Raw genomic sequence first — 27753 nt, forward strand, 5'->3', positions numbered from 1 at the left:
GCACTTTAATGTCATATTTGAGAGGTGGGTTGATCATTATGTACACACGGAGGCGCCAATGAGATCAGGCACAATTTCTTCTGTCGCTGCAATAGCCGTGGGAGTTTATCCGTAGGAAATAGTCAGTCTGACTGTGAAGGTCTCTCTCCAATTGGTCGTAGTCGTAGCTCTCGTGAGTACCTCCGTGCTCTTTGGAAATCATGTCCTCTGGCACAAGCTCACGCAGCTCGCGAAGGTCGTAACCGAAGAGTCGAATCTGGAAGCGGGTATATACTGACTATGATACAAGACTCCGTGTGGCATGCAAAAAATTATACTCCTGCGAAAACAATTGAGATAGCATGACGCTGCCGTAAGAGGCCTTTGCACGTGATCTGCTGCTATTTGAAAGAAGTGCCCCCTTTGTTTCCATGATGCTGAGGCCTAAATGATAATTCATTGTATCTGGTATTAGTCCCCAGCGTAAAATAAGAGATGACGAATTCATGGCTTCGTGCTACTGCACTGTTTAAACTGTACACAAAGAGCGAACCGCCTTTTAGATGTATCTATCGATCTATTGAGGTCTAAATAGACGTTTTTTTTTAGAATATGGATAAGATGGTATACAAATGCATGCTTTGAAAGGAAATTAAACTGAATTCATTTCCTATTTACACGTGAAGCTCAAGGCAGGGCCATAAGGCGGCACGCAATCTTCAGGACCAAGCGCGGTTATAACGCAGAACAGCGCATGGCAATTCAATGTAACAAAATGGTAGGATGTTAACACTGGGAAACCAAATATTACGAGGGACAACGTTTTCCCACAAGTGCAAGTTGATGGGGTCGACTACGTACACTGCGCAGTGCGGCAGTCTGTACGCGTGGCGATCAGCTGTAATAAATACCACGTAAGAAAAAAGCTCCACCGATTGTTACGACGTTCTGTGTACTAGCTTCCGAATATAAATTCCTGCGGTTGGAATCCGCTCCGCTCCATCTGTTTTCTTTGAGTGTCGAAGCACTACAAGCGGCATACAAGCGTTAGATGATTTTTTGGGTTGTGAAACCCTGGTCGAGTGCTTTAACGCCAATAAAAATTTTTCAAAACGATGCAGGCTGTTTCTGTCTTACTCAAACACGTAAACAATAAGAACCGCGTGCAAGCAATTACAAGTAGATCCCCAAATTGTACTGCCAAGCAACAAAAGCTGAAAAAAAGAAAAATACGGGCCTGCGCTTAAGTCTGCTTGAGAGCGGAAATTGCGAAAGCCACTTCACATGACTGTTTTCACTAACTCCATCGTCGTTGACATGTCTGCTGTCATCATCACTACTGTAGCGTCACTGTCATTGAAACTATCAATCTTTATTGTTTTTCATAAGGACCACCTGCCACTATATGGGAATTCGCATACCCAGATCCTTACACTAGACAAGGAGAATTACGATGTTTCTCAAGAGCCCTGCGTGGAGTGGCACGTGGTTTGCGCGCTGGGTTGCGGATTAAAGAGATATTGATTCGATTCCCGGTGGAGGCGTATTCCTTTCCTTTAAGTGCCAGTGCGTAGTACGCTTTCTGGCCACAGTTTCTGTTCACATTCTGTACGCACGCGACGCATGAGTCAAGAACAAATGAACTTGAAACCCTTTCATGAAAGATGATTGCAAACACTGTTATGTTTGAGCTAGTTTACGGGAGAAAAGAAAGACATTCGAACCTTCTGCAAGGTTGTCGAAATTCGAATATCTCCACAGCGATCGAATTCCATCGTTTAAAGGACGCGAATTAAATTCAGGTTGGAATCTGTATCAGAAAAAACTGGCTCAAAGAAGAGTCTCCACATCTCGCTTTATTTCGGCTTACTTTGGAGCTTTGCGTAATGTGACAACTGAAGTCCAAATTTTGCATTTAGAACTGTATGCAAAAATGGAGACAGCGCTTGCAGAGTACAAAAAATGGAAAGGAAGGAATTGCGCAACAGAGATATAAAAGGCACACCGTTAGCATCCTTAGAAAATAAAACGTTTTGTGGCCGTGTGTAATGTAGGAACATAACAGAACGCATACAATATAACGCATTAAATGAACGAGGTCAATGTGAGTAGATGTGTCCTGTAAATATCACGTGCACAAGGACACGCTACCTCTCTTTGTGGCAGCAGTTGTAGGAAACCTAAGCGCACAGTAACTGCCTCGCTTATTGGTGGACGTCTGATTTTTACCGGAAAAGAAGAAATTAAGGAGAAATGGGAAAGGGCAAGACAGAAACCTTTGCAGCAATGAATGTCTTGGAATAAATTCTCGAGTTTCATACCTTAAGACCCATACTGCTCAGTGATACTGCATCCACTAAAGCGCGCTTATTGCGGCTGGCAGCGGCGGGCCCGAACTGTGAGCCTCCGGGATTCGTGGCGAGCGTTGCAGGTTATGTGTTTAGGAATAGATTATATTATGTATTCATTGAAGCAAGTAAATTGCAGAAGTTCAGTTCAGTTCAGTTCTGTCGTTCAGTCGTGTCCGACTCTTCGTGACCCTATGGACCATGTCACGCCACGCTTTCCGGTCTCTCACTATCTTCCTAACATCGCATAACTTCATTTTCAGCGCCTCGAAGATGCCATCTAACCATCGCGTTCGCTACCTACCCCTTCTCTGGCGACCCTCAACCTTTCCCAACATCCAATCTTTCTCCAGCGACTCCTCTCTTCTCATCAGATGACAGAAAGTGGGGTTTAAATTCAAAAGCTAGAAATGGTCTTTAAAGAACGCCGCAGTGGGGAGCGCCGGAAAATTTTTCAACTCCTGGGGGAATCTCAGAGCATGAAAGTGGGTTTGCAGTTCGCTTCCGTATAGAAATACGTCTGCAGCGGCAGGGATTGAACTCACGACCTTTGTATCAACAGCCGAATACCGAATCCACTGGGCTGTTTTGGCAGGCATAAAAGAAAATGTTTTCGCGCGCGCACTTAATGGTAAATTTTTTAAAACGCTCTATGTTTCAAAATGTAATCCTATATGTAAATGCCGTATTTTCTTATGCAAAAGTGCCAGAAGTGCACCGTATAGCGTCTACAGAGCTGCTGTAAGTAGGGGGTGGCATAAGGGTCGCTATGAACCACGCGAGAATTTTCGTTTCTGTGTAGTGACGTCAGTCGAGTTACGCTGAATGCTTTCCAAATGCAAATATCTCTCCCTTCTCCCTCCCCTTCTTAAAGCTATCCATATCAGAGAAATTAAGTGCGTTAGGATTCAAACAAACCGCAGAGTTCGGGACATTCACCGGACTTTACTTATTGAAAAACACCTTAAGGCGCATGCTACACCTATAAAGCCCGGAATACATGGAGCGTTTTTGCCGCGTCAAACCGGCGTTGTACGCCCGACGGCGCGCACTCGACGACCCGCGTCAGAAAAAACGCGCGCCGCCACCGATCTGGCCCTGTCAGATATTTGACGCGCGGGCGGCGCGGCGTCCTCTCGAACCGGAAACGACTGTCGACGCGAGCCAATAGGAGCGCGGAAAGCTGGCATTTCCGGTTTGAGTGGCCGCTGTCAACATGGCCGCCATGGCTGACGAGGTATGGGGCAGTTTGGCCGCAGAAATGTGATTATCGTAAAAATAAACGCTTAATCAAGCACGGAATGTCGCTTTTTTGTGAGTATACGACATACTCTCGGATCGCTGTGTGTTTGTTTGCTCCCTGGAGTGAAATTTGTGAAAATAAAAAAGAAAACCGTGCCGCTGGTATCCGAGCGGGCATTCCGAAGTATTTTCGTTCATTCGAGCGAGCCAAATCCTTGCGCACCTATGTATGCTTTCTATATTTAGCACAGTAGCATTAGAATGAGCACTTTCGGGATTTTACCACAAGGGACAGCGTCGCTTCTCTCACGTACCTCGCTCTGCGGTTATTTCCTCTCGCTGATGCATTTGCTTTCGCATCGAGGGATCCGCGGCGCTCGCGCCGTTTCGTCGTTCCATGTATCTCGAGCTGGGCGTCGCGTCGGTGCGGCAGTTTTCGACGCGCGAAAATCGTGGAAAAAAACGCCGCATGTATTCCGGCCTTAAGAGGGTTTTTCGTCTGTGAGCGTAGCATTAAGCACACTATCGTAAGCGTAGGTATGCTTAAGCGTTCCTTTCATTGCTTACAAGGTGATTCTCAGAAAAAAGTTTGGTGTAAGCTCTGCTGTGCGAAATCGAATTTATGATTTATTCAAACGCACCACTAAAACCAATTATTGTTACTGATATCCTTTCCATCGCGAATTAAATGTTATTTTGTTTGCCGCTGAGCGTTATTCTCTACTTTTATTTGATCACATAATTGCAGATATCTTGCAAGCATACAATAAACTCATTATAATTTTTGGTTTACGCGTTGTTTTCATGGAGTTCGAGTTGACAAGGTCTTTTCCACAGCCTTACGTTTTTACCATTCTTTCGTTGTTATATGACTTTCCATATTCGCATGTTATATTTTGTGTAAAATTTGTAACCACCCCATTCCTTATTACTTAGCAATTCAAGCTATTAAAAACAAACAATGTATTATAGAACTCATAGCCTGGCGAACATTGCAACATATCGGCCTTATATTTATGTCTAGCCTATGTGGTTGCGAGCCCAATTTATATTGTAATACCTAATGCTAACGTCCGAGTGACAAGCTCTCGAAATATAGCTACAGATTTTTTGTAAAACTGGGAAAAGACCCTGGCGCAAAAAAAAAAAATACACGCACACTAAAAAGAGAGAGAAGGGGGAAATGGAGAGGTGCCAATTTCCAACTATTCATTTCAAAAGACATGCACATACATTTATACAGTCAGGCTACGCCCACATTAACAAGACATGCATTATCAAAGCGTGGCTTATCACCGCGCACTACCTTTACAAAGAAAATCATACTCAGCCGCATACCACTTCACTGACATATCACTGACTCACTAGGCTGTTTTTTTCTTTATATGAAAGGCATTCAATAATAGCCTGGCCTCTTTGTCCTTGCTCCTGCTTAGAATCCTCGCCTCTTCTGGTCGAGGCTCGCACTTGCACGCGTTGACATGTCTGACCAAATTCACATATTTATCCTCATTGGTATCTATCTTTTTTGCCATGTTTCCCAAGGCATTTGTTAATACACCTGCCCGTTTGCCCTATATAGGACCTTCCACAGCTGAGATGTATCACATATACTACTTCTTTCACAGAGGAGATGAAAGTACGCTGACGTTTTATTGCACACCCTGGGAGTTTAGCGCCACAAATCCGGGGTACAACATTACTACACTTGTTAAGGGCTGAAAAAACAGCGGTACCCTATGCCTGCTAGCCACATTGATCAGATTGTTTGACACTTTGTGCACATAGGGCATAACTTCAGGTTTCCCGCGGCGCCGCACCCTTAAGGGCTTGTGCAGCGTTTTGTTTTTGGAGTAGGGTTCCGGCGACGTCAGTCAACACCACAGAGGGGAAGCCAGCAGCTAAAATGCGGCCAATCTGATTTTCTAGACTAGAATGCATTTGGTGCGGACAGGACTTTGAAAGCGGGGACTCAATGCATCCCCTGTCCCCTTGTCTCTTTTGTGTGCGTTATTTTTTTGCGCCAGGGTCTTTTTCTAGTGTTTAAAACGATGTTAAACCAACTATCCCGTCAACATGCTTTATTGAGATAACAGCAGAACAAGTGAAAAGGGCAGCTTACCCTTTTCAGAAGCTTGGCCTTCATGAATGATTTGGCGATAGTGAACAGAACGTCGAAAAGTGCAGGGCTGTTTATTATGTAGATGGCCTTGATTCGCAGTGGGAGGTAGTCCTGAAATAAGCGTGCACATATCGGCAACTGTACCGCGCTTTTTCCCCGAAGCCCAATCTTCGAAGCTTTTCATTTTGTTTGGGAGTTGCTTCTATTACTGAGGTGTTCATAACACTAGACGTGGGAGCGTAAAGCCGGTTTTATATTGTCCTAGAATGTTAAATATGGTCAGCGACGAAGGTACAAGCCAGCTTAGCCTATCCGAAGAGCCATGGTTTTCATTCTGTATCTTTTAAAAAAAAGAGAAAGTCTCATCCATGATTAGGCAGCGGATATACTAAGTCTTAGTGCAGAGATAGCAACATACTACGTTACGTTTATTTTTTTCTTGAGGAAATACTCCATGTATATTTAATATTAAGGACACAAATAAACGGTGCTGCAATAGGGGAACAAACATGAACACATGTTTCTGCTTTTGTGGTTTCAGGTATTTCTGGCCTTGAAGGAAAAAATCGTCTTGATGCAAAGAAAAAAAAAGCTGATCAAGTTTCTATTGCGTCGACGTCTCGCACAGATCATTCTACATAGAATTAAGGGAAGCTATTCGCCCTTCAGCACCTGCAATTTGCGGCGAATATTTTTTTCTCAATTAGCTAATATGATTTCTGATGTAGAAATACAGAAGCTTTCAGAAAGTGATGCCTCTATTTCGTAGCGACTATCTGACGCGGAGTACAGAAAGATAAACATTGGTAGAAATCACCTGTTATCTATCCTTTCTAGTTATCATGGACTTTACCGACACACATACGCAATGACGACTTTTTAAATAAAAGCTGGGGTACTTTAGTTCACCAAAGCTAATACAAGAACACACGAATGAACAGTTTCACTCCTGCTGGTGATATTGTGAAATATAATGAAACCTGAACAAGTATGAGCGACGACAGTGTGCTTGAAGACAGAGGCTGTAGCGACTTATGTCCGTGAGCTATGCTGGTCACAGGTTCTGCTACGATCTTCATCTAGGTCACACCTGCTTGGTGCACCTAGAACAACACAATGCTACAGTTAAACACTTTTTGGCAAATCGGCAGTCATGCTCACTGACTGGTTGCTGAACGTGTATTGCGCATTCCATTCAAATCAAGTCACATCGTTACAAAAAACTGTGGCATAAAGATGTATAGCAGTTAGATAAAAACCCATTATTTCAGGTTTTTCTAAATGGTTTTAGAGAGAAGCCGATGTAAAGAACGGAAGATAATACCTTTCTCGGCCCCACTACTACAGCTAACATCACAGTGCAAAGTCGTTCACTACGTTACCACTTACTGCTTTTTAGGTGAATCATAATTAACAACGAAACTGATATCTGCAAAATTTATTATATGTAACTGTTTTCAACTTTGTATATTTGGATCTATGTGAGTCAAGTGCTATAGGCAATATCACCAAGCGCTTTCAATACTTTTCTTGCAATTTTTTGCTCCCTTGGGTTTCATGTATAGAGGTGCACTATTTTAAGCCCTCGGTAACCTGGCTGTCCCGATAGTCTTCAAGCTAGTGCTTTTGTCAACAAATTTCGTATTTTTGTTCATTTAAATCGCACAGCGAGCTAGAGAAGAGTTTGTCTAAACGAAAAATATGTACTGCAACTAATGACAAATTATTGTGGTGTTCGCTTCCGTCCGTGTGAGATGTTGCTTCAAGTGTGTTAAATGAGTTACGAGCAACCGGGTTCTTTTTGGAGCAATTTGGCATTATGGCTAAGCCTTCCTGTGCAACGTGGTGGATGCGTCGACAGTATAGTGCCGAGAAAACACTTTTCATGTGTGGTTGCGCTCTCGTTTTGCTGCCTCTGTGTTACAAGGGTTGCTCCCAAGTAGTGCGTTTTTTTTTTGTTTACTGCGTCAGCCTGAGGTGCTGCAGGAACATATTGATATCGCAAGAATTTATTATTTGTTTCGGAACAATTCCAACTTGCCTCCTATTTAATGCACACCGAAATGAGGTTCTCAGCACATCTTAAGCAGGGAGCTGAAGAAGCGTGTTGTTTCTTTTTCACGTATTAAGCAGGGAAACGCGTTGCAGTGCTGGGTATCACGACGCCGAAGATTGTTTTGATACTTCCGGTGTTCTTTTCATGTAATGTCGTGCTGCTTGCAAGCGATCTAATTAGTATCAATATACATAACTAGGCGCAAGTATTTCAGAACGACTTTTGTGCTAGCGATTCGCCGGCTCCATTTCGTGTACTAACTGTCGAAATCAGTGCCTCGCAAGCAAAATTTAGGTACTGTTTTCACCTATAGATAAAATTGTTCTATTCTGCATTCAGCATTTCTTGCGTGTAGCTGGACAGATCTCTCAATTACAGGTATAGCATATAACGATAAGGCACGATTAAATGCTTCCCCGGGGCCAGATGCACAATGTATAAGGCCACATAATATACTGACACTTTCGGTCATCTTATATTGTGGTATCAGATTAGCACCATCATTCACTCCTTTCGAACAGCTGAATGAGTGCTTTTCTGTTTAGAATAAAAGGCAATCACAGGAACCTAACTGGGACAAGAGCTCAGCTACAAAGAAAGCGAGGCGGTTATCAAGAGTCAAAGAAGCCTTGGTGACTCGCGGAATCACGCCACATTTTATTGTAGTCATAAGGCGCGACCTTGCTGTCAACCAACATATATTCACCGCAATATCTGTAATGCCAGAGAAGACGCAAGTATTCACGGATAGCAACTGCCTAGAGCTAAGAACGAACACAGAACACCTTGGGTAGCGCTATCAAGTGTCCTCAATTCACACGTGATCTCCGTTTATATTTCGTTATGGGTAAAAACGCAGTGCTTGCAAATTACCTTCCGGCACTGCGGTAGTGACTGAAGCCTAGTTACCAATTTCCTCGGCGTAGAGCTCTAATCGAGTTAAAGGACAAGGAAACGAGCCTTCCACTTGTTCGTGACTAGTGCCATTCGCGTCAATCACTTTGCATAAATACACCTCGGAGCCGAGACGATCCTGTCCGCGTTTAAAAAAAAATATTTTCAGCCACCTAGACTGCCCACTAGTTCATTTGATGTCCTGAAGTGCTAAAAATAAGATATATGTGGTCTAAGCCTCCTTGAACGTTGAGAGCAGTGGACAGCGTAGGCCTAGGGGACGGAGTCTATTAATTTCTATTTGATATGTGATTCCCGCTTGTTTTTTCTAATTTTCTCTATGCGAGCCATAGTCCTCTGATAAAACCAGGTTCATAAACGCGGATCTTTTGTGGCTCTTTGTGTGGATTAGCAGAAAGTGGCGCCATCAGCTAGCTGGCCTTAAACATACCAGTGGTGTAGTGCAACATTAACCTTTTCTAGTGCGCTTTTAGCAGGGTGGACAGTTCATCTGAATGCCTCATTTGCTATCCTACTAGAACGGCCGGATTGGGAGCGTCACAACTATAGACTGTTTAAAGGGCAGTGGTGGACCTGGCATCAGCTTTCTCATGTGCCGGTTTCTCTGGCTGCGTTGCTCAGAAAAGACGGTGTCTGGTCCTCTATTTGACCATTCAGTGCTTTGTTTGACCATGGTGGTCGCGTGTGGTGTTAGAAATAGCCCACTGATCTGAGACACGTATATGAGCCGCCTCGGCCCGTCGCCAGGTTAAGTGCCATGCGAAGCACTGATGCGGTCAGATGGCGGGCATCTTTTCTCATCCTTTGCTCAGGAGCCAGCCAAGCGATTTCTCACTTTTCAGGAGTTAAACTAATGGCAAGCGCTCTCACATGGCGAAAAATGGAAGCGGCGAAAGCGCAGAAAAAGTCCATCGCGATGGCTGGAAACGAGCGGTATAATTTATATAGCACAGAATAACAATAAATTCCAGGCTTATGTTAGCAAGGCGCTAAAGGAGCGTGCCTTATGGATTATAGCTATATAAGACAGCCCGCTTTTTTACCCATACTGCTTGGAGACACCTCCCCCCCCCCCCCCCCCCCTTTGATCATGGGTTAGCTTTATGCACCCAGTGCTTTTAAAACATCTTCAACAGAAAGAGACCCACGTGATACTGAAGTCACAATTCTCGTGGAATCCCCGCCACAGTCCTTGCCTCCGCCGCGATATAAAGGTCTCAAATTGATAGCAAATCGCATATCGGAACCTGGCAAAATATTACTTAGGAAGCATAAAACAGGTGAGTATAACGCTATTTCGCGTGCTCTGATTTAAGCCTCGTGACTTTGACCGATGCTGGTCTTTGGGCCGTCACTCACCCTCTTTGGTGTGTTGCCGCTCAAAGGGTGGTCTGCGTATGCAATGTTTAGTTCACTAGCTCATTGCACGAATACCCTAGAAAAAGAGCCGTACTTGCCTGTATGATACGTAGGAGCCGTTTGATGACCGAAGGTGTGTAGTGAGCCATATGGAAGACGCCGAGCCCTTGTACGTTCAATATAAACACGAATCCCCTAATCTGTGCTTCCTGCTGAAGAAGGAGATATTCCAACTGAACGCAGCCCGCTCTGAAGAAGTCGTTCAATGGACAGATGTTGGCATTCCAAGCACCTGAGATAAAGAATGCGAGAATTTACAGATATTCTAGTGAGACATGGGAAGCACTTGTGCAGGAGATAAGTTCAGATATAGCGCAAGTCACACTTTAAGAGATTTTTATAGGAAACCAGAGTATTTTCTTTTATTTTTTTTTGTACACATCAACTAACGCACGTTTTCCTTATTTTTTCACACAGCGGTCGCAGTGAAAAAAAAAACAAAAATCAAATTAGAATCCTGCAGTGTGCGCTATAACGCTGAAACATATGTTTTTAAGGTTTATGTGATTCGAATGCTTGTTAAGAGAAAGAAAAAATTCACGCTGTAATTATCGTAAGGCGGAACATTCCAGAGTCTTTCGCCTGTTGGAATGCTTGAGTTGTGTGTCTGATATTATGCGCACTGTACAACCTTGGGGCGACGGCAGCAGTGGGGAACGACTGATATAGTCTGTGCTGGAACAGCGAAATAACGAAAAGGCTGCGGTAAAAGGGATTTATTTGTTCGCGTTCTCTGCCGGTAGCGTGCATCTCTCACCGAAGCCTCCTTACAAAGCCGCGGAATAACATGACCCATGTGCGTATACATGCCCTTTCGTTTTCATGTAAAACCGAATAGTTATTATTACACGCACACGGAAGTGACTTGAGATAAAAAACTAATAAAAACTTCGTTTGCCTATTTTATACTAGAAAACTGGCTTCCTTTTCTATTCCGAAAAGGGCAGCTGAGTGATCATGTAGAAGGCCACAATTAGTTGGCACCATATTGGAGAGGGTTCTGCAAATTACCCATTGGCGGATGAACCACTGTCATCTCTCTGGAAGCCCTAATTAGACAGCGTTACACAAAGCAAATATTTATTTGAGAATGAATTCTCTGTATTTTAATAAACGGTTCCAACAGTACAAGCAGCCAGTATTCTATTGTACCCAACGCACTGCTAGATGTGCTCCCATGCGGTTTTCAATATAAATGCCACCGGGGCAACCGAATGAAGTCTTGTACATTGAAGAATATGCGCGGATTCGGGTGGGTGTAAAGCGGACGCGGAAATACCGCTAGGCAGCACATATATGCGGAACGGGTAAAATGATTAGCACGTCTTAAATATGAAAAAAACAAACTCTGAGCTGGTGAAGACTTCTTAGGTTCACCCTGCAACTTTTATCCTTGTTTGCGCAGATATAAGATTTTGACAATGCCATAAAGCGAGCGCTCATGACTGGCTCTTATTATAAAGATGTCTTCCTCCACCACAAAAGAAGAGCATAAAAACACTCTAGGTGTGCAAATGTTTTAATAATAAAGGTCAGATTTCGGGCCCGAGTTCAATTACAGTAATCGTCTCAAAGCAAGGCAGGATAAGGAAGTCGCTATCAAGAGCTCGCCGTGGGAGCTCAGTGGTTATTGCGCGCGGCTACTGAGCCACGGTACCTGGGTTAAGTACCGACCACGCCGGTCGCATTTCGGAAGAAGCAAAAATCAAGCTGCTCTTGTGCTGTGCGATATCATTGTATGTTAAAAAATGACGCAAATGATTGAAATCATATGTTCTCTTTTTCGGCGGCCCTTGTATCCTCTGTCGCAATAGGTTAAATATATTGTAGCAATCCTGAAGAAGAGACACATAGAAGAAGACAAAACATTCCAAAACACCTTAAAAATGAATGCAGTCGGTTGTTTCCCACAAAAAAAAAAACTACCTTCTTACAAGAGCACAGCACTTAAAGGGCAACTCCGGAGGTTTTTTGACATTCGAATATTCTAGTAAAAATTTTACCATAAGTTCTCCTCTCCGTCCTGACATTATATACAAAGTTTGGGCGTCGTACGATAATGCGTTCGCGCCAAACACGGCTTTAAAATAGGCCGTTTTCATGGCTTAAATAGAAAGTATTTCTGCGGGCAACACTGAGATTCTGACGACGCAAACAGTATATCGGCGTTACTGTCCACTTCCGTCCTGATTATGAAATTCTGAAGCTTATATTGAACTACCTCAGACATTTTATGCATTGTGTCATGATATACATGCTTTATTTTCACCATCCAACGCACGTACGAGTGTTTTTCTAATACTGAGTATGACGTCACGATTTCATCAACTGGGACGCCATTTCTGGCCGTGAAAGCAGTTTCGGTTTCGATTCGCTGTTTTTCTTTTTTAAAAATACTTCTAATTAAAATTTCGAAAAACGGTTTTTTGTGTTGGAGTCAGGACATGCCAAGGAATATAATTCAACTAAAAACACAAAATGAAAAACCCACCGGAGTTGCCCTTTAAGGAAAAGACTAGCATTGCATGCTCACTACACCGCAGAATCATAACGCTGGTGTCTATGAAGCAGGGCTAATTTCACGCGTTATCCCATTGCAGATCGAACAGCGCATGAGAAATTCCACAACACACCGCAGGTTACTTTTTCACACTGCACACGATTCAAAGAAAGCATAAATATAGCGAGCCAAAGTTTCATTTAAAGGCTTGGGGGAGTAGTTCTTTCGAAGAGGTAGCGTGGGATTAACACTTCACAATATAAATATCGAACTTGAACCCGTCATGTTTAGGACTGGCAGCAGCGCCCAGCTCACAGAAGGCAATGTGTATGCATACTTTGTACTTGAAGCACACCACGCTGTTCATCCCATATTGGCTGATTCCTATACAATGGCTACGACAGGTCTGTCATGCATGATGGGAGAAGCTGTGCCATTCGAAGAGTGGTACACCGTACAGTGTGGTCGCAAAGATGACAATCCCGGCACCAAGGAAGAAATTTCGTGTGGGTAGAAGATCGCCCAGAAGGTAATTTATTTATTTATGAAATACTGCGGACATTTCGCATGTCCAAGCAGGAGAGGGAGGGTACATAAGTGACAGTATATCAGACATCAGCAAGCGCAGAAAGGCCAGCATGAGCAAGCAGTTATACCAATAGGAGCATAAGGTCGAAAGTACGATGGAGATCGACGTTGCAAAGCACTTGAGGATGCTGTCAGCATAGCGTACCATCAGCGACACAATCAGGCCACCAAAGGTCTGTAATAAGATGACCCCCCAGGAGACTGCGTTGTAGACTTGGAAGAATCCATCTGCTATCACTGCATTCCAGTCAGACATCAGCATGGCCATTATTCCTAGGAGGCAGTCGAAAATTGCCAGCTGAATATTGCGGATCCATAGAGACCAGGTGATTTCCTTCAACAGCTTCTCCAGGTAGATGCCGCTGAAGCCACTCGACAGCTGTGAAGTGAGCACGGCCAGGAGACCTAAAAACTGGCGGGCTCCGTTCTTGCCTTCACCTTCTGCGGCTAGTTTCCCTGTCCCAGTCGGCATCTGCACAAATGCAACCCCAGCGATGAGAAGCACAAGCGAGAACCACTGCTGCTTTGATATTCGACGATTCAGCATCCATACTCTTAAACATGGCAGTCGTCAGAATCTTGAGCTGGTAGGTGACCTGGTAGGTCGCAGCATCCAAGAGTGATAGTGCAAAGAACAACAGGTTGTTCTCAATCGTGCTAAGCCCCGCAGGAATCGGCATCTTGTAGGTTTCTTTTGGCTGGCTCCACACATCACTGTGGACCTGCCGGACCAATGACATGACAGAGAAGCCGTTCTCCCACAGCAGCACGGCTAGGCAGGTGAGGATCTTGAGGAATTCGGCACTCCCAACAGCTAAGCTGGACAGGTAGCACGAGCCTTTTACAATTTGAGTACGTGAATACCGCTGTAGCAATACCGTCGTGGTGGTTTGTACCACAATGAAAACTAGCGACGAATACTTGAGCAAGGACGCCATCTTTCGCTTAAGCGGCGGGGACGGAGACAGCGACGCCGGAGGAGGTGGCTGCTTCATGATAGACTGCGAGATGCGTGGCGACCATATCACAGATGTGCCAAGAGAACTATGTCAGCAGTGCAACGGTAGTTAACACACCGCCAATGCGACACTTGCGCCCATATTCAGATCGTCGCTGTGAAAAGTTGCAAAATTGGTTAGTGTGTGCGATTCAAACGTGACAGGACAGGGTGAAATACAGGAATATAAGAAGTGCACACGACACCACTGTCCAATGTGTTCTACTCGCGTTCCCGTATTTTGTTGCCGGTCCCATTACGTTTCGGCCTTTCTCTGGGATGGTAAGCACAATAAACCAAGAGCTAGCAGCCTGAAGTTTTGTGACCCTTATTATCTCGCTGTTTTAGGGACGCTTATCACTGGTAGTAGCAAGGTTTCAGAATAGCTCCCTTTGAGCGCGTGTGCTGCTACTTTAGTCGTAAAAAAGAAACGTCACAATGAATATACGTGGACTCATTTTATTTTGACTTTCTTTGCGCGAAATCAGAAACTTGTCTGTTGAGTATAGTGGAAGCGTGGGTTCCGCTAGTGAGTCAATTTCGGGCAAACGCCTACAACGTAAGGAATAATCAGTTTGGTTAGAAACTAGATTGTGCAGAGCTCGTCAGCTGTGCATCTCATAGCCGACGTTTCTGAAAGGGCGTAGCACTGAGAGTTCTGCACATGTACGCCTCGAATTCGCGCATTTTCTTCTCTTGTAGTTACTGACATAGAAATCGACAGTGGAGGTACTTTCAAGGAACCGAAAGCCACAGTCAAGCAATGAGTAAAAATCAGCCTTTTCTGTCATCGCTCTAAAATGTTCGTCTTATCTACTAGATCAGCACGCGACTGGCTTCCCCCAACGGACAGGTGAGCAACAACGGTATAAGAAAGATGACACGGCGAGACGTGTAGACGCAGCTCGGTGTGCCCGGAATTTGAGCCTATTTTTCTGCTCTCACTGTTGCAATGCCCAAGGAGGCAACTGAGGAATTGCATGGTGACCTCAGAGAACTTGAGACGAAAAATGAAGCATTCGGAAATAATGAGTTCAAGGAAGGTGTTTGTTACCTGAAGACTTCAATAAATAAACTGCATTAAGTACTTTCTGAAAACACAAATTTGGTGTCCCTAGACAGGAAGCTCACTCAGTGATTAGAAGGGCTCTAACCGTACCAGCGCCTAACAATAGTGAAATAAAACGTCTATCCAAAGGAGACAAGCCAATGATACTGGTCAAAAAAATTGGTCACCTAATTATTGATTAATTAAATTGTGCGATATTAATACCATGTAGATGACGAACTCGCAAGATGGTATTAAAGCTTGTTAGACAGTACTAATTGAAACTGTAACCCTCGTAGCTCGTTTCGTGCGGCACACGAGAAACGTTTTTCTGGCAGAAGGAAAGCAAATTTAGGCTGACACCATGAAGTTCATTCTGTTTACTGGCTCTTTAGTGTGTTGGTCAATTAAAATTCACCTAAAATAAACAATCAACTTCTATAAAAGCTATCAAAAAGAAAGGAATTTGCTGGAAGTTCGTGCGGACTGCTGGGAGCAAAGTGCTTTCTTAAAGTGATGTCGCCTGCTCTCTGTATACCAAGAATGAATGATATCAATGTAACAAAAAATTAAAAGCTGTAATTTGTGACATTGTATAATACTTCTTAGAAGTTACAATAAGCCCACCCTGCGCTGAAATATCCTCCAGCTAGGATTACATGTCATTGAACCAAATATTTTACACTTTGAATTTGAGAAAAAAAATATCCTTTATTGTAACATTTGAATGCAAGGAGAAATCGCACTCAAGGAGGTACACTGCATGAGTTCTTTGAAAATATACACGCATATTTTTATTCATTATTCCCTTCTATCACACGGCTAGTAGGAATGATAGCCTGACACACATTCGAAGGTATAAATTTTGTGGTTGCATTTAAGAGCGTGGCAGTGGTGCACGGTTGCCTGTGTAAATAAAACAAAAAAGCTGATCAATTTTGTCATGCGAGAACTCGCATTCGTAAATAACCATATTGAGTGCCTCTTAGATATGTATTGTAATGATGCCCATATCCTAGTTGCAAACACATTGCTTACGAAATTATAATCCATATTTAATGAATACCTTCATTCATTATCATTGCGGTTCAATCGCATAATAAACATCATTAAATTGTGTATTCTCAAAGAGCCATTGATTCAGAAACTTATTATTCCCATTTAGTATGTCCATGGGTCACAACTGAGATTCTGGCCGTTAGAGAACTAAAAGACGAACGGTACAGAAAACACAAGGAATTTGAAGATAATGCCTATTATCCGAATCAATAAAAAGTTCACAGAAATAAAACCCTCGCCTTGCTTCGAAAAAGCAAAAAACGTTACTGCACCAGTCTCATAGAAAGGAACCAATACAAACCCCCAATAATGTGGCAAATTGTTAATTCAAGTATTAAAAACCAGAACATTGATATGATATTACCAGATTTTACCACATCTATTTCTACCCCAGAAAGCCTCGCTGAAAAATTCAATGAATATTTTTCAACATAGGTCCTCTTTCAAACCAACTAGATATAACCGAAGCACCCGAGTTGCTAGCTTCTATTCCGCACACATTCGTCTAGGATGACATCATTAGTGGCGAAATTATTTATACTCTTAAAGCTATGCCTGGAAGAAGCACACAGGACAAGGTTAATAATCCAATATTTATCATAAAACAACATATTCAAAAGCCAAGTGGTCTTACAGCGAAATTATTTATTGCTTCCTTTGTACAGTAAATATTCTGACATATTGAACTTAGGTGATATTATCTCATATTTTTAAGTCAGGGAAAAAAAAATTACCTTCACAATTATCGTCCAATATCAAAACTTTCTGCTCTAAACACGGTAGTTGAGAAACTGTTGGCCAAGCGTTTATTCGCTTTTTAGAGAAATACAGTGTACTAGAAAATAAAAAACACGGATTGTGAAAAATAAGTCTACTTCCACTGCGACTCTATGCTAAGTGAATGTATTAATTAAGATTTAAATAATAAATATTACACAATCGGAATATTTGTTGACATTTAGAAAACATTTGATACAGTAAATCATGACATACTGCTGTCAAAGTTAGACCGGTATGAATTTAGAGGAGTATCTCTGCAATACTTGGGTAACTACCTTTCTGGCCGCAAACAATGCGTAAAAATGGGCAAAAATTTATCAGCTATTTTCTTATGTGTGGTGTGCCCCAAGGCTCAGTATTAGGGCTATTGCTCTTTTATTTATATATAAATGATATTCGCATGCTTTGAGTCACAGCCTCACAGTTATGTACGCTGACGATATTGCTCTTATTTTCTCTAGCCGCGATTTGAATATTGCTACCTGGTGTTCCTGGTGTTCAGGTGGCGCCTGAAAGAAAATGACGTTGAAGTTGGTTCGCGCACTGTCGGCGGAACGCTGCTTGCTCATAAAGCCTCGCCTGTCTTTTTCGTGAATTCTAGACCTGCTTTCCGTGACATATTTTGGTCGAGGTGCTTGCGGAAGCTTTCACAATGGAGAGGATGCTCTAGCATCGGTCTACCACCTACGACAGGCCGGTACTCGCCACTTCGGTTGCGGAGCCGCTTTTGGCCTTCGCGACCACCCTGAATTTTTGTCACGACATCATCCACTCAGTTTTACGCGAAAAGCTCGAGACGCTTTTCGGTGCTACCCTCCCGCTCTCCTGCTCGCATTGACCGCGAAGAGATTCAAACATTGAGGCTTTCGGTACCGTCTGCTGATCCGCCACACTTTTCCATGGAGTACTATCGTCCAACTTATGCAGATATCTTGCGACGCCCTGCGCCTGATTCAATGACGTTACAGCCGCACGATCAAAGCTCACTGTATTCCGCACACACTGAGCCGCACATCAACAACCGGTGACCACTCCAGCGAAAGGCGGACCTGTGGCGCTTCCCAAATCGCCGTCGCCTGTGCTTCCATTGCGGGGAACCAGCTCATCTGTATCGCAGGTGCCCATATCGACATCTGGGAATGCACAAATTTCTCATCGACATGCTTCGCCCTCCATTAGGCCAACTACCGCATGCAATTGAGGACTACATAGCCTAGCAGCAAATGGCGCCAACTTCCCAGCGGCAGTTACGCTCCCCGTCTCCACGCCGATTATCGCCGCAGCCCAGATCCTTCTGTACGGCGCAGCGATGGTCGCCAAGTCCATATCGGGAAGTCTAAAGACAGTGACCTCCGGGGGCGAGGCCGCTTGCAATCGACGTGACGAAGCCCCCTGACAACGAGATTCGCGAGCGACCGCGATTTTACGGCACCGACGACAGTTACTACGCTTAAAGATGGATTCTCACTGGATATACCAGTGGTTCTCGACGGCTATAAGGTTAGCGCTCTGGCGCTGATTTTTCGATTTTAAGCGGGAAGCTAGCGGTGCTTTTTAAAAAAGTAATGACTCCATGGGCTGGCACGTAGATTCGCACCGCTGGCGGACATGTCGTAACTCCGAGTGGCCTTGCACTGCAAGAGTTTAAATTCGTAGCTCCATGTTCGTTGTCAGCTGCCTCGTCATACTTGACTGCTCCCGTGACTGTATCCTTGGTGTTAATCTTCTCCGGAGTATGGACCCCCGGAAGCGTACAGTGACATTATCGACCGAGAAATTTAATGAAACCGAGAATAGCCAACACCGCGCCGCCCTTCGAATTTCTACCGATAGCTATTCGATTATGCACGCGCCAGTGTTTTTGTTACTGTTACCTGCGACGAACTGCGTTACGGGACAGCGGTCGTGGAATGCAATCAGTCTATTTTGCTCACCCACGGCATCTGTGCAGAGCGCAGCCTCATTAACATCCACGACGGCCGGTTTGAACTCCCGGTAACTAACTTCACCAATGAACCCCTGAATCTTTTTCGTGCTACTGTCAGCGCATTCGCCGACTCTTTAACGGATATTTCTGTATGTTTTACGCTTGGAGCTGTTAGCACTATGCACCCGTCCCTTGACCGTCTTGACATTAGCCCGGACCTCTCGGAAACACAGAAGCGGGACTTACGAGCCCTCCTACAAGAATACAGCACTGTTTTCGTGTCCTCATCAAAAGTACGGCAAACGCCTTTGTGAAGCACCGCATCACTACTCCCGACGATGCCGGCCCTGTCTGCCAGCAGCCGTACCATATCTCAACGACGAACGTGAAGCGATCCAGATACAGGTTCAGAAGATGCTTTGGGATGGCGTCATAGAACCGTCCAACAGCCCGTGGTCGCCCCCTGTCGAGCTGGTAAAGAAAAAGGATGGGGCCCTTGACTCCTGTGTTGATTATCGAAACTTGAAAGACATCATTAAAAAAGACGTCTACCGCTGCCCCGTATTGATCATTATCTCGACCGGCTTCATTTCACCCAGTACTTCTCAACTGACTTGAAGAGCGGGTACCGACAGATTGAGGTCGATGAGTGGGACCGCGAGAAAACAGTTTTTGTCACCCCAGATGGACAGTACGAGTTTAAAGGGCAGCTTTTGGCCTATGTTCAGCATTAGGAAATGGGCCTATGAGCCCATTTCCGCTGTCATCGGCCGGTAACAAATTGATCATAGTCGCGACAGACTATCTCACACGGTATGTGGGAACCAAGGTGGTGCAGCGTGGCACATCATTTGAGATCTCTTAGCCCTTTATGCAGCAAATCGTGTTGCGTCATGGCGCACCATCCCTAGTCGCTTTTGCTTTTCAGCGCATGATTGACACGGTTCTCGCCGGCCTCAAGTGAATAATTTGTTTAGTTTACCTCGGCGACGTTGTCGTGTTCTCTGTAACTTTTGGCGAACATCTTGAACGCCTGCGCGCAGTATTAGATGCTCTCCGGACAGCTGACCTGATGCTTAAGCCCGGGAAGTGCCACTTTGGATACAAAAAGTTGAAGTTTCTTGGTCAATTTGTGAGCGCTGCAGGCGTTAGGCCAGATCCCGACAAAACCACTCCTGTCGCCAATTTTCCAGTTCCTGCCGTCAAGAGGAGTTTTAAACGCTTCCTGGATCTATGTGCTGTGCGTACTACAGCCGCTTCAGCGCCGACTTTTCTAAAGTAGCTGCACCCCTGACTCGCCTCACGCGAAATGATACACAGTTCGTGTGGGCCGCCGAACAACAGGAGGCTTTTGCGGAGCTGCGCAGACGACTGCAAACAAGCCCTGTTCTTGAGCAATTTGGTGAAGAGGCTGGCACCGAAGTCCACACCGATGCCAGCAGCATCGGCCTCGGCGCTGTACTCGTTCAACACCAAGCTGGCGTGGAATGGGTGACTGCGTATTCCAGCCGCACGCTTCCCCGCGCTGATACAAACTATTCTATTACGGAGAAGGAATGCCTTGCGGTTGTGTGGGAAACCATGAAATTTAGGCATTACCTCTATGGCCGCCCATTTAAGTGATTACCGACCACCACTCTTAGTACTGGCTGGCCAATCTCCCCGACCCATCGGGACACCTAGCACGATGGAGCCTTCGCCTTTAAGAATTTGATTACACCATTGTGTACAAATCTGGTCAGAAGCACGAAGATGCTAACACGCTCTCGCGGGCACCCGTGGGATTAGTAGATAGCATCCCGGATGATGACAGAGGTTTTCTTGGACTAGTGAATGCCTTAGACGTAATGACCCAACAGCGAGCTGACCTAGACCTTCGACCTATCATTAACCACCTTGAGGGTTGCGCTGCTGACGTCCCTCGCACGTTTGGTATATGAACCAGTCTGCATTATGTATCTGGAATGGCGTTTTATGCAAGGAAAACTGCAGCACTGTTGACCTAGCATCTCCTCGTCGTGCCGGCCGACCTCCGCGCTGATATCCTTTTTGCTTGCCACGATGAGCCTACCTCCGGCCACTTGGACTTTGCACGCACACTCGCCCGAGTTCGTCAAGCCTATTATCGGCCTAAACTTTTTGACGGCGCACATCGCTACGTCAGAGGCTGCCGCGAGTGTCAACGTCGAAAGGCGCCGCCTATCAAGCCCACGGATTTGCTCCAACCTATTACGCCGCCTCGGATGCCGCTTGACAAAGTCAGCATCGACCTTATGGGCCCATTTCCGTTGTCATAGGCCGGTAACAAATTGATCATAGTCGCGACAGACTGTCTCACACGGTATGTGGGAACCAAGGTGGTGCAACGTGGCACATCATTTGAGATCTCTTAGCCCTTTATGCAGCAAATCGTGTTGCGTCATGGCACACCATCCCTAGTCGTCACCGATCGATGCACCGCGTTTGCAGCACACCTCATGCAAGACGTATTCGAGCTTAGTCACACGAGTCACCGCAATACCACTACCTATCACGAGAGACTGCCGTATTAAAGCTCTCATAATACACTTAAAGGCGGAGACTAAGAGCCCACTCTATTTTTTTTAGAACACCGTCTAGAGAGGTTTCTCAGTGGAACGAGCTGCATACGACAGATCGTAAAATGTATCGCAGATGAGGGTAATACATGCAAACTGCTTCTTTCTGTTTTACAAGCGAAAATATGTGCAAAATGAAATATAGTGTCAATGCAAATGTGACCAATGTGTAAAAACGTAAATATATATTGGTCAATAATTGAGCTGGTAAAACTTCGATTTTGTGGGACTTCAGTAAAGACGTCCTTTTTTATAGATGCCACATTTCCGAAAAGGTTTAGCTCCCCACATTAATACAACGTTTGGAGTTGATAAACACTATTTGCTGTACTTTAGGCACGTACACAATAGAACATAATGTAGAAGCTTTTGAAGAAACACTGCCTTAGACGAGCTACAGTTTGTATAGCTTGAATAACACATTTCGGGCTAGTTGGTTGATTATCACAAGGTAGAACAGCGTAAAACTAGACACAGGACGCAAAACGGTGAGACGAACACAGGCGCTGATGTTCAACACAGCGCCTGTATTCGTCTAATTTTTCACGTCCTTTGGTGGTTTTGCGCTGTTTTACCTTGTATAGTTTGATTGATTCAGATAATATTTAGGTGAATGTCAGCGTATTGCATAACAAGAATTTGCAAACAGCTTATGAGCATGACTCACCTCTACTTCATCTGTCGTCCCATGCAGGCAATCGTCCTGCGCCTTCGAGTTAGCCAAGCAAATATCTATGCTAGAAATATATTTTTCACGAATCAGCGCATTCTGATTTCTAAGGGAGGATCTTGTGTGTCCTGGTCATGTCCTAGAATAGCTCAGTCTAGATGCCAGTCTGTCCGTGTGCTCTGTGGAGAAGTATACGCTCAAGCGATGTTTATAAACAGTCGGCAGACTCCAGTACATAGGGCGTATGTTATATGTAGAAAATTGTGAAATGCATCAAGTCTGAAATATTACAGCAGTTGCGGGGTAACGTAAAAGGGGTTATAAAAGCCCTCTTAATCTTTTTGAGCCGGGCCTTCGTCACCGTTAATCCGCTCCTGAATCTGTCTCATCAAACAAGAAATCATTTCCACCGGTACTTTAACCTTTTGATCATTCATAACGTCTATGAAAAAGAACCGTCGTCTATGCAGCTACTATAGTTTGGAAGAAGCTTCCAGTTGAATTAAAAATAGGACATACCTCAATCGCCGAGGTAAAAAATTTCTTCCGATATAATCAGTATGAGAGACAATTATAAAAATACCTAATCTATAGTGCATTTTACTTTTACTGTCTTTATTGCAAATGTATCTACTATATAATTTTCCGCTGTGAGAAGTTATGTTCTTATTCTATGTTTCACCTCACAGTCATACATCCTATTCTTTATATAATATTATATACTTTCTGTTGAAAACATGTATTTCGGAGTTTGTGCAACTACATTTATTATTCTACTCACTGCATGGACCCAAGTCTAGCCGAGGAGGCTAAGGGCCCAGATGATTTCTGATGCATATAACACTACCATCACTCACTGAAATAAATTGATCGAATTGAACTATTGCATGGAGCATGTAAATTATCAGGATCATATTTTATTACGCAACTTTAGTCGTATTGACTTGACTCGCTTTTCTTCAATCGTTCACTGAGAACGTAGTTATTAGGAGCTGATTATGGAAATGCTTGACTTCATCAATACTTGTAGACTGTTTTTTATTATCTGTTTCTAAATTTTTGTTGCTGCTACCTGCTCTTTTGCGGTGTAATATTGATTTAATGCGTGTATTAGTAGCTGCTTATTTGTTGTCAGCTTTGTTGTAACTGTCGGGCATGTATGCATCCAGTGCTCTATCACTTCCGAATGAAGCAGGTGCTCCTGTCAGGCGGTGCCTTTATTCAGTTCTGGCTCTATTTCTCTTCTATTCTGCCTGGGAAGGATAAAGAAACTCGAAACTTCAATATAGAACGGGGGAAATGCGAAGCACCGATGACGAACTTTGAAAGCGTGCTTACCGATGTGGAGCATGGCTACAATTCTTCCTTCAGAGTCTGGCTTGCGGGATACTGTCAGCAGGCGATGCTTGCGGAAGATGGCGTCGAATAAGATAGACTGAGGAGTTAGGTCTTGAAACATCTGTGGGTACTCCATACGAGCCTTGAAGTACCTCTTGACATTCTTGAAGGCGCAGTGAACGTCGTACTTGCGTCCTCGCAAGAACTTTATAAGGAAGTCCTCCTCCAGGGGGCAGTCCAGCTGCGGTTCACCTGATGAGTGCAGTATGATGGAGAGGAACATTCATTTCTACTCCTACTGCAGGCTTACAAAGAGCCCCTGAAGGATTAAAGGGAAGGTGATCAAAGACAAATCCAGAAATTCTATAGTCACTTCTACAAACCCCCTCCATGTGTAAGTACCTTACAGCTGGCTCGCAGTCCAACTGTTCGAAGAGAGTTAAAGGTATGCGCGGTATTTTTAACATGGAGAGGTATGTAAAGTTGCGCACACTATATTATTTTTAGCATGTACTCTAACAGCAAACGGGAGCTATAGTACACGTATAAAACAATGCAGTGCTATTCGCATGTGAAACCTTCCCCTAATCTCAGAAATAGCAGCAGACGATAGTTATGAAGTAAACATGCCTAATTTTCAGTGCGTGCCGGTGTGCTGAAGGCGAGTTATGCTCAATGAAAACACCTCAGATGAACATAAAAAGCACCTGAGATGGAAGCAGCAGGTAAATTTAATGTTAAAATAAATTAGCGAAACCTATCTGTTTAGTGTAGGAGAAGATTTATTCTACACGTTGAGGACGGCGTCGCGGTCGCCGAGGAAGCGGGGCGATTCAGACCAGCACGATGACCTACGCGATAACAATTCCACAGACTGTTCCTCTTCGTCAGGGTCCAGCAAAAGGGGTCCATCTTCTTCACGTTATAAATATGATATCGCCGTCAACAACAGATTAGAAAACAAAACTGAAGGCTGTATAGTTGCCAAACCTTTGCTTTGGCGAAGACCTAGCGTTGGAGGCACCGCGCATAATACGTATTCAGGCACATTATATTAATGTCGATCTGAAGCCTACATAGCACGTGGAATTGGCACGGGCCAATTTGGATATAACAGGATCCTGTACCTCAACACCAGCTGGAGCAAGCTCGCTCTCACTGTTTCAAAAAAAAAAATAGCAAGATATGTGGCAGAGGAGATACGTGGGGACGTTGGGCCAGATATTTCTTGTATTACTTTATACACGGGAAAGGAAAATTACTTTCCATGATGGTTTCCTCACAGTTCCATGCAGTAGAGGAATGTGCACAGAATAGTAAACAGAAACGCTCATCGCATTCAGTGGAACCTTTACTATCACTAGTGTGCAAATAAAATAACATGTTTTGACTATTTTCATACCTGCATAATGTTATCGAACTGTTTCACTCGGGTTCACAGTATCATTCCTTCAAAGCGTCATCTTTCTTATATAGCTTATGTTTCAGAGAAATAGCAGTCTTGATGAAAAAGGAATCACTGTTAGTGATGGCGAACGTCAATAAATCGGCGAATGATGGTAACCGGTAGACTGGTTAACCAAATTTTAATAGTTGCCTGTTTATTATTACAGATATACGCCTTCGCGCAAATATTACGTGCAGGTGGCCGTCATTATTGCTATGTCAGTTTATAGAATTTAGAAAAAGAATATATTCTTAGAAGTGAGGTTGAAGAAACGATGACGCAACTTCTCCGGCGATTCAGATTTGGCGCGTTGGGCGACGCTTCACGAATCCCGTCATTGGGTGTCAGACATGCCCAGTTACTTTCTCTTCCTCGTCTCGGTGGCGGCAACCAACTGGCGAGCGCCGTAGAGTAAGCGGCAGTGTGACGGTCATGTGGTACATGTGACAAGAAGTGACGCCTTTTGGTAGGTGTCGTTCGTGGTGCACCACACGCGCGCTGTGTACGAAGTGCTCGAGAAATGGTCAATGTCTGTAGAGCCCCTACGCCGAGGGTTTCCGTTAAGTTTTAAAAACTGACATTGTTGCTACTAAAGGATATAGCAACGAATCTCAGTTGTACCTGGGTGCCTGTATGCAATCACTGAAACGATAAAGGTTAAATCTAATTAACCAGCTACCCAACTAGTTAACCCTTCCCCTACCGCGCATATTCACCATCGTTAGCCTGCTAATAGATGCGAATGCCAACTTAGAACGCTTTCAAGCCTCGCGGGCCACGCTTGAGAATTTGACTTGAAGCTGAAAAACATACTTATATGCACTCTTTGGTAAGGCGTTTTTTATCCTTTTTTTATTGCGAAAGCAATACCACGCCAGGTCTAACCACTCATCGCCGTGTCCGCGTCCGTGTCCTTAGTTAAGAAGAAGAAGAACGATCGGCCACCCGCAGCTAATGCCTTCGCTTCATACTCGGTTCAGCAGCATTGAACCATTCTTTTTTTTTTTTTGCGTGATTTTTGAACCGCTATGAAAGCAGGGGGGGCGCAGACTTCGACCTGAAACGCGGCAAGTCTCGCGATTCACTCGTGTGCGCACGTTTAATTATCTGTGACGATTTCAGTGGGCTTCTCGTGATCGTCAGGCTTGAGTTAAGAAGGCGAAGAAGACACCAGGGTCCAGAGCATTGTAGGAGCCAGATCGTTTAGTTTCTCATTTGGATGCATTTTGCTAGACTCAGTGGCCGTTCTGAAAACGTTATAGGCATTACTCATGCTATTTGTCTAACTTGTAGAGCTTTCACAAGCAACAAACTCACATCGACTACGTAACAAAAAATGCCAGTCGCACACTAGGTTACTTACGCCGGAATTTTTCTCTTGCTCCTACTAATATAAAGTTGATGCTTTATAAAACCCTGGTCCGACCGAAACTCGAGTATGTGTCATCAATCTGGGATCCGCACATCAATACACTGATTAACAATGTTGAAGCCATCCAAAGTCGTTCTGCACGTTTCATACTATCAAACTATCAGCGTACTGCCAGTGTCTCCATAATGAAGTCAAACCTTAGTATACCTGATCTGTCTCTTCGCCGAAAAATATCACGCCTCTGCTTATTTCATAAGATTTTTCATTTCAATTCCACTCTTAGATCCTCTCTGTTTCAGCCACCATCATATATTTCATCCCGCACCGACCACAAGTTCAAGGTTGCCATACCCAACTGCCGGACGAATCTACATTTTAATTCTTTCATACCAAAGACTTGTTCTGACTGGAACCACCTTCCCGCCTCCCTCGCTGTCATTATTGACACCAGTCTTTTTAAAACAACCATTTCCAATACCATTTAATGTACCATTGTTTATATTGTATAATGTATTCAATTCACTGTACTTGTTTTTGTTCAAATTGTGTTTATTAACCCACTCCTCTCTGTAATGCTTTGGCCTTGAAAGTAAATAAATAAAATAAAATAAAAATAAAATAAACTGCCATTTTGTTGCGTCCTGCACTAAAAAATGTTCTCCCAACGCATGCCCAACTACAGGGCCTGAAACGAATGTGGTACCATTCAAACATTTCTTGCGCTAGGTATTTGCACTCTTTAGACGTATTTGCTACTAGATGATCGGTAATGTTAAGTGTTTTAAGGTTCCTTTAAAATTTCTTTATTGTCCCGAAAGACACGTCTATGCTGGTGTGTTCCCATTTTATCGAAGAGCCTTGATGTCACAAGGAATTCGCATTACACACAACACTTTACCGAAACTTACCTGCTCAAAAGGCATTTTTGATTGTCGTCAGGTTAACGCATTGTAGAAATTCTTAAACCCCGGAATTCCCGCATAAATAAAAATAGAAAAAAAATGCGGAAATATGGTATATTCGTTGACTGACGTCCGCCAGAACTGGTATTACTGTATGCAACAAAAGGCACCCAGCTTATTACATCAAAAAGGCCATTTTTTGGAAATTATTTGCTAGCATGTCTGAAACAACTACCAAGATTCGAAGGCTCGACGACATGAAGGCCGAACCACGAGGTAATTGCGCTTACCTGTAATGAGTTCTCGTAGCTTACTCAAAGCGGCTTCTTTTACTTCGGGTGTCTCTCCCAGCTCACAACGCGCGACCTCCATCAGGTCTTCCGACAACGTAGGCGGGTGGTTTCGAGATCCGCCGGGTGTCATTGTGTGAAAACCTACGGGAAATAA

At 44.1% G+C, this 27753-nt stretch overlaps 1 protein-coding gene and 1 pseudogene across 1 annotated transcript; both read right to left on the minus strand.

Annotated features, from left to right (window-relative positions):
* LOC146193230 (alpha-tocopherol transfer protein-like) lies at positions 1-27753 on the minus strand. Its single transcript, XM_084600075.1, has 5 exons — positions 27597-27753; positions 23586-23837; positions 10120-10313; positions 5692-5802; positions 1-256 (listed from the first exon to the last, which is right to left on the minus strand). The coding sequence occupies exons 1-5, from the start codon at positions 27727-27729 to the stop codon at positions 65-67; spliced, it is 882 nt and encodes a 293-aa protein (XP_084456201.1). The 5' UTR covers positions 27730-27753; the 3' UTR covers positions 1-64.
* On the minus strand, positions 12991-14164 carry LOC146193231 (UDP-N-acetylglucosamine transporter pseudogene; annotated as a pseudogene).

This window comes from Amblyomma maculatum, chromosome 4 (genome assembly GCF_055883805.1).
Source record: "Amblyomma maculatum isolate TAMU_Amacu chromosome 4, ASM5588380v1, whole genome shotgun sequence".
Taxonomy (NCBI): domain Eukaryota; kingdom Metazoa; phylum Arthropoda; class Arachnida; order Ixodida; family Ixodidae; genus Amblyomma; species Amblyomma maculatum.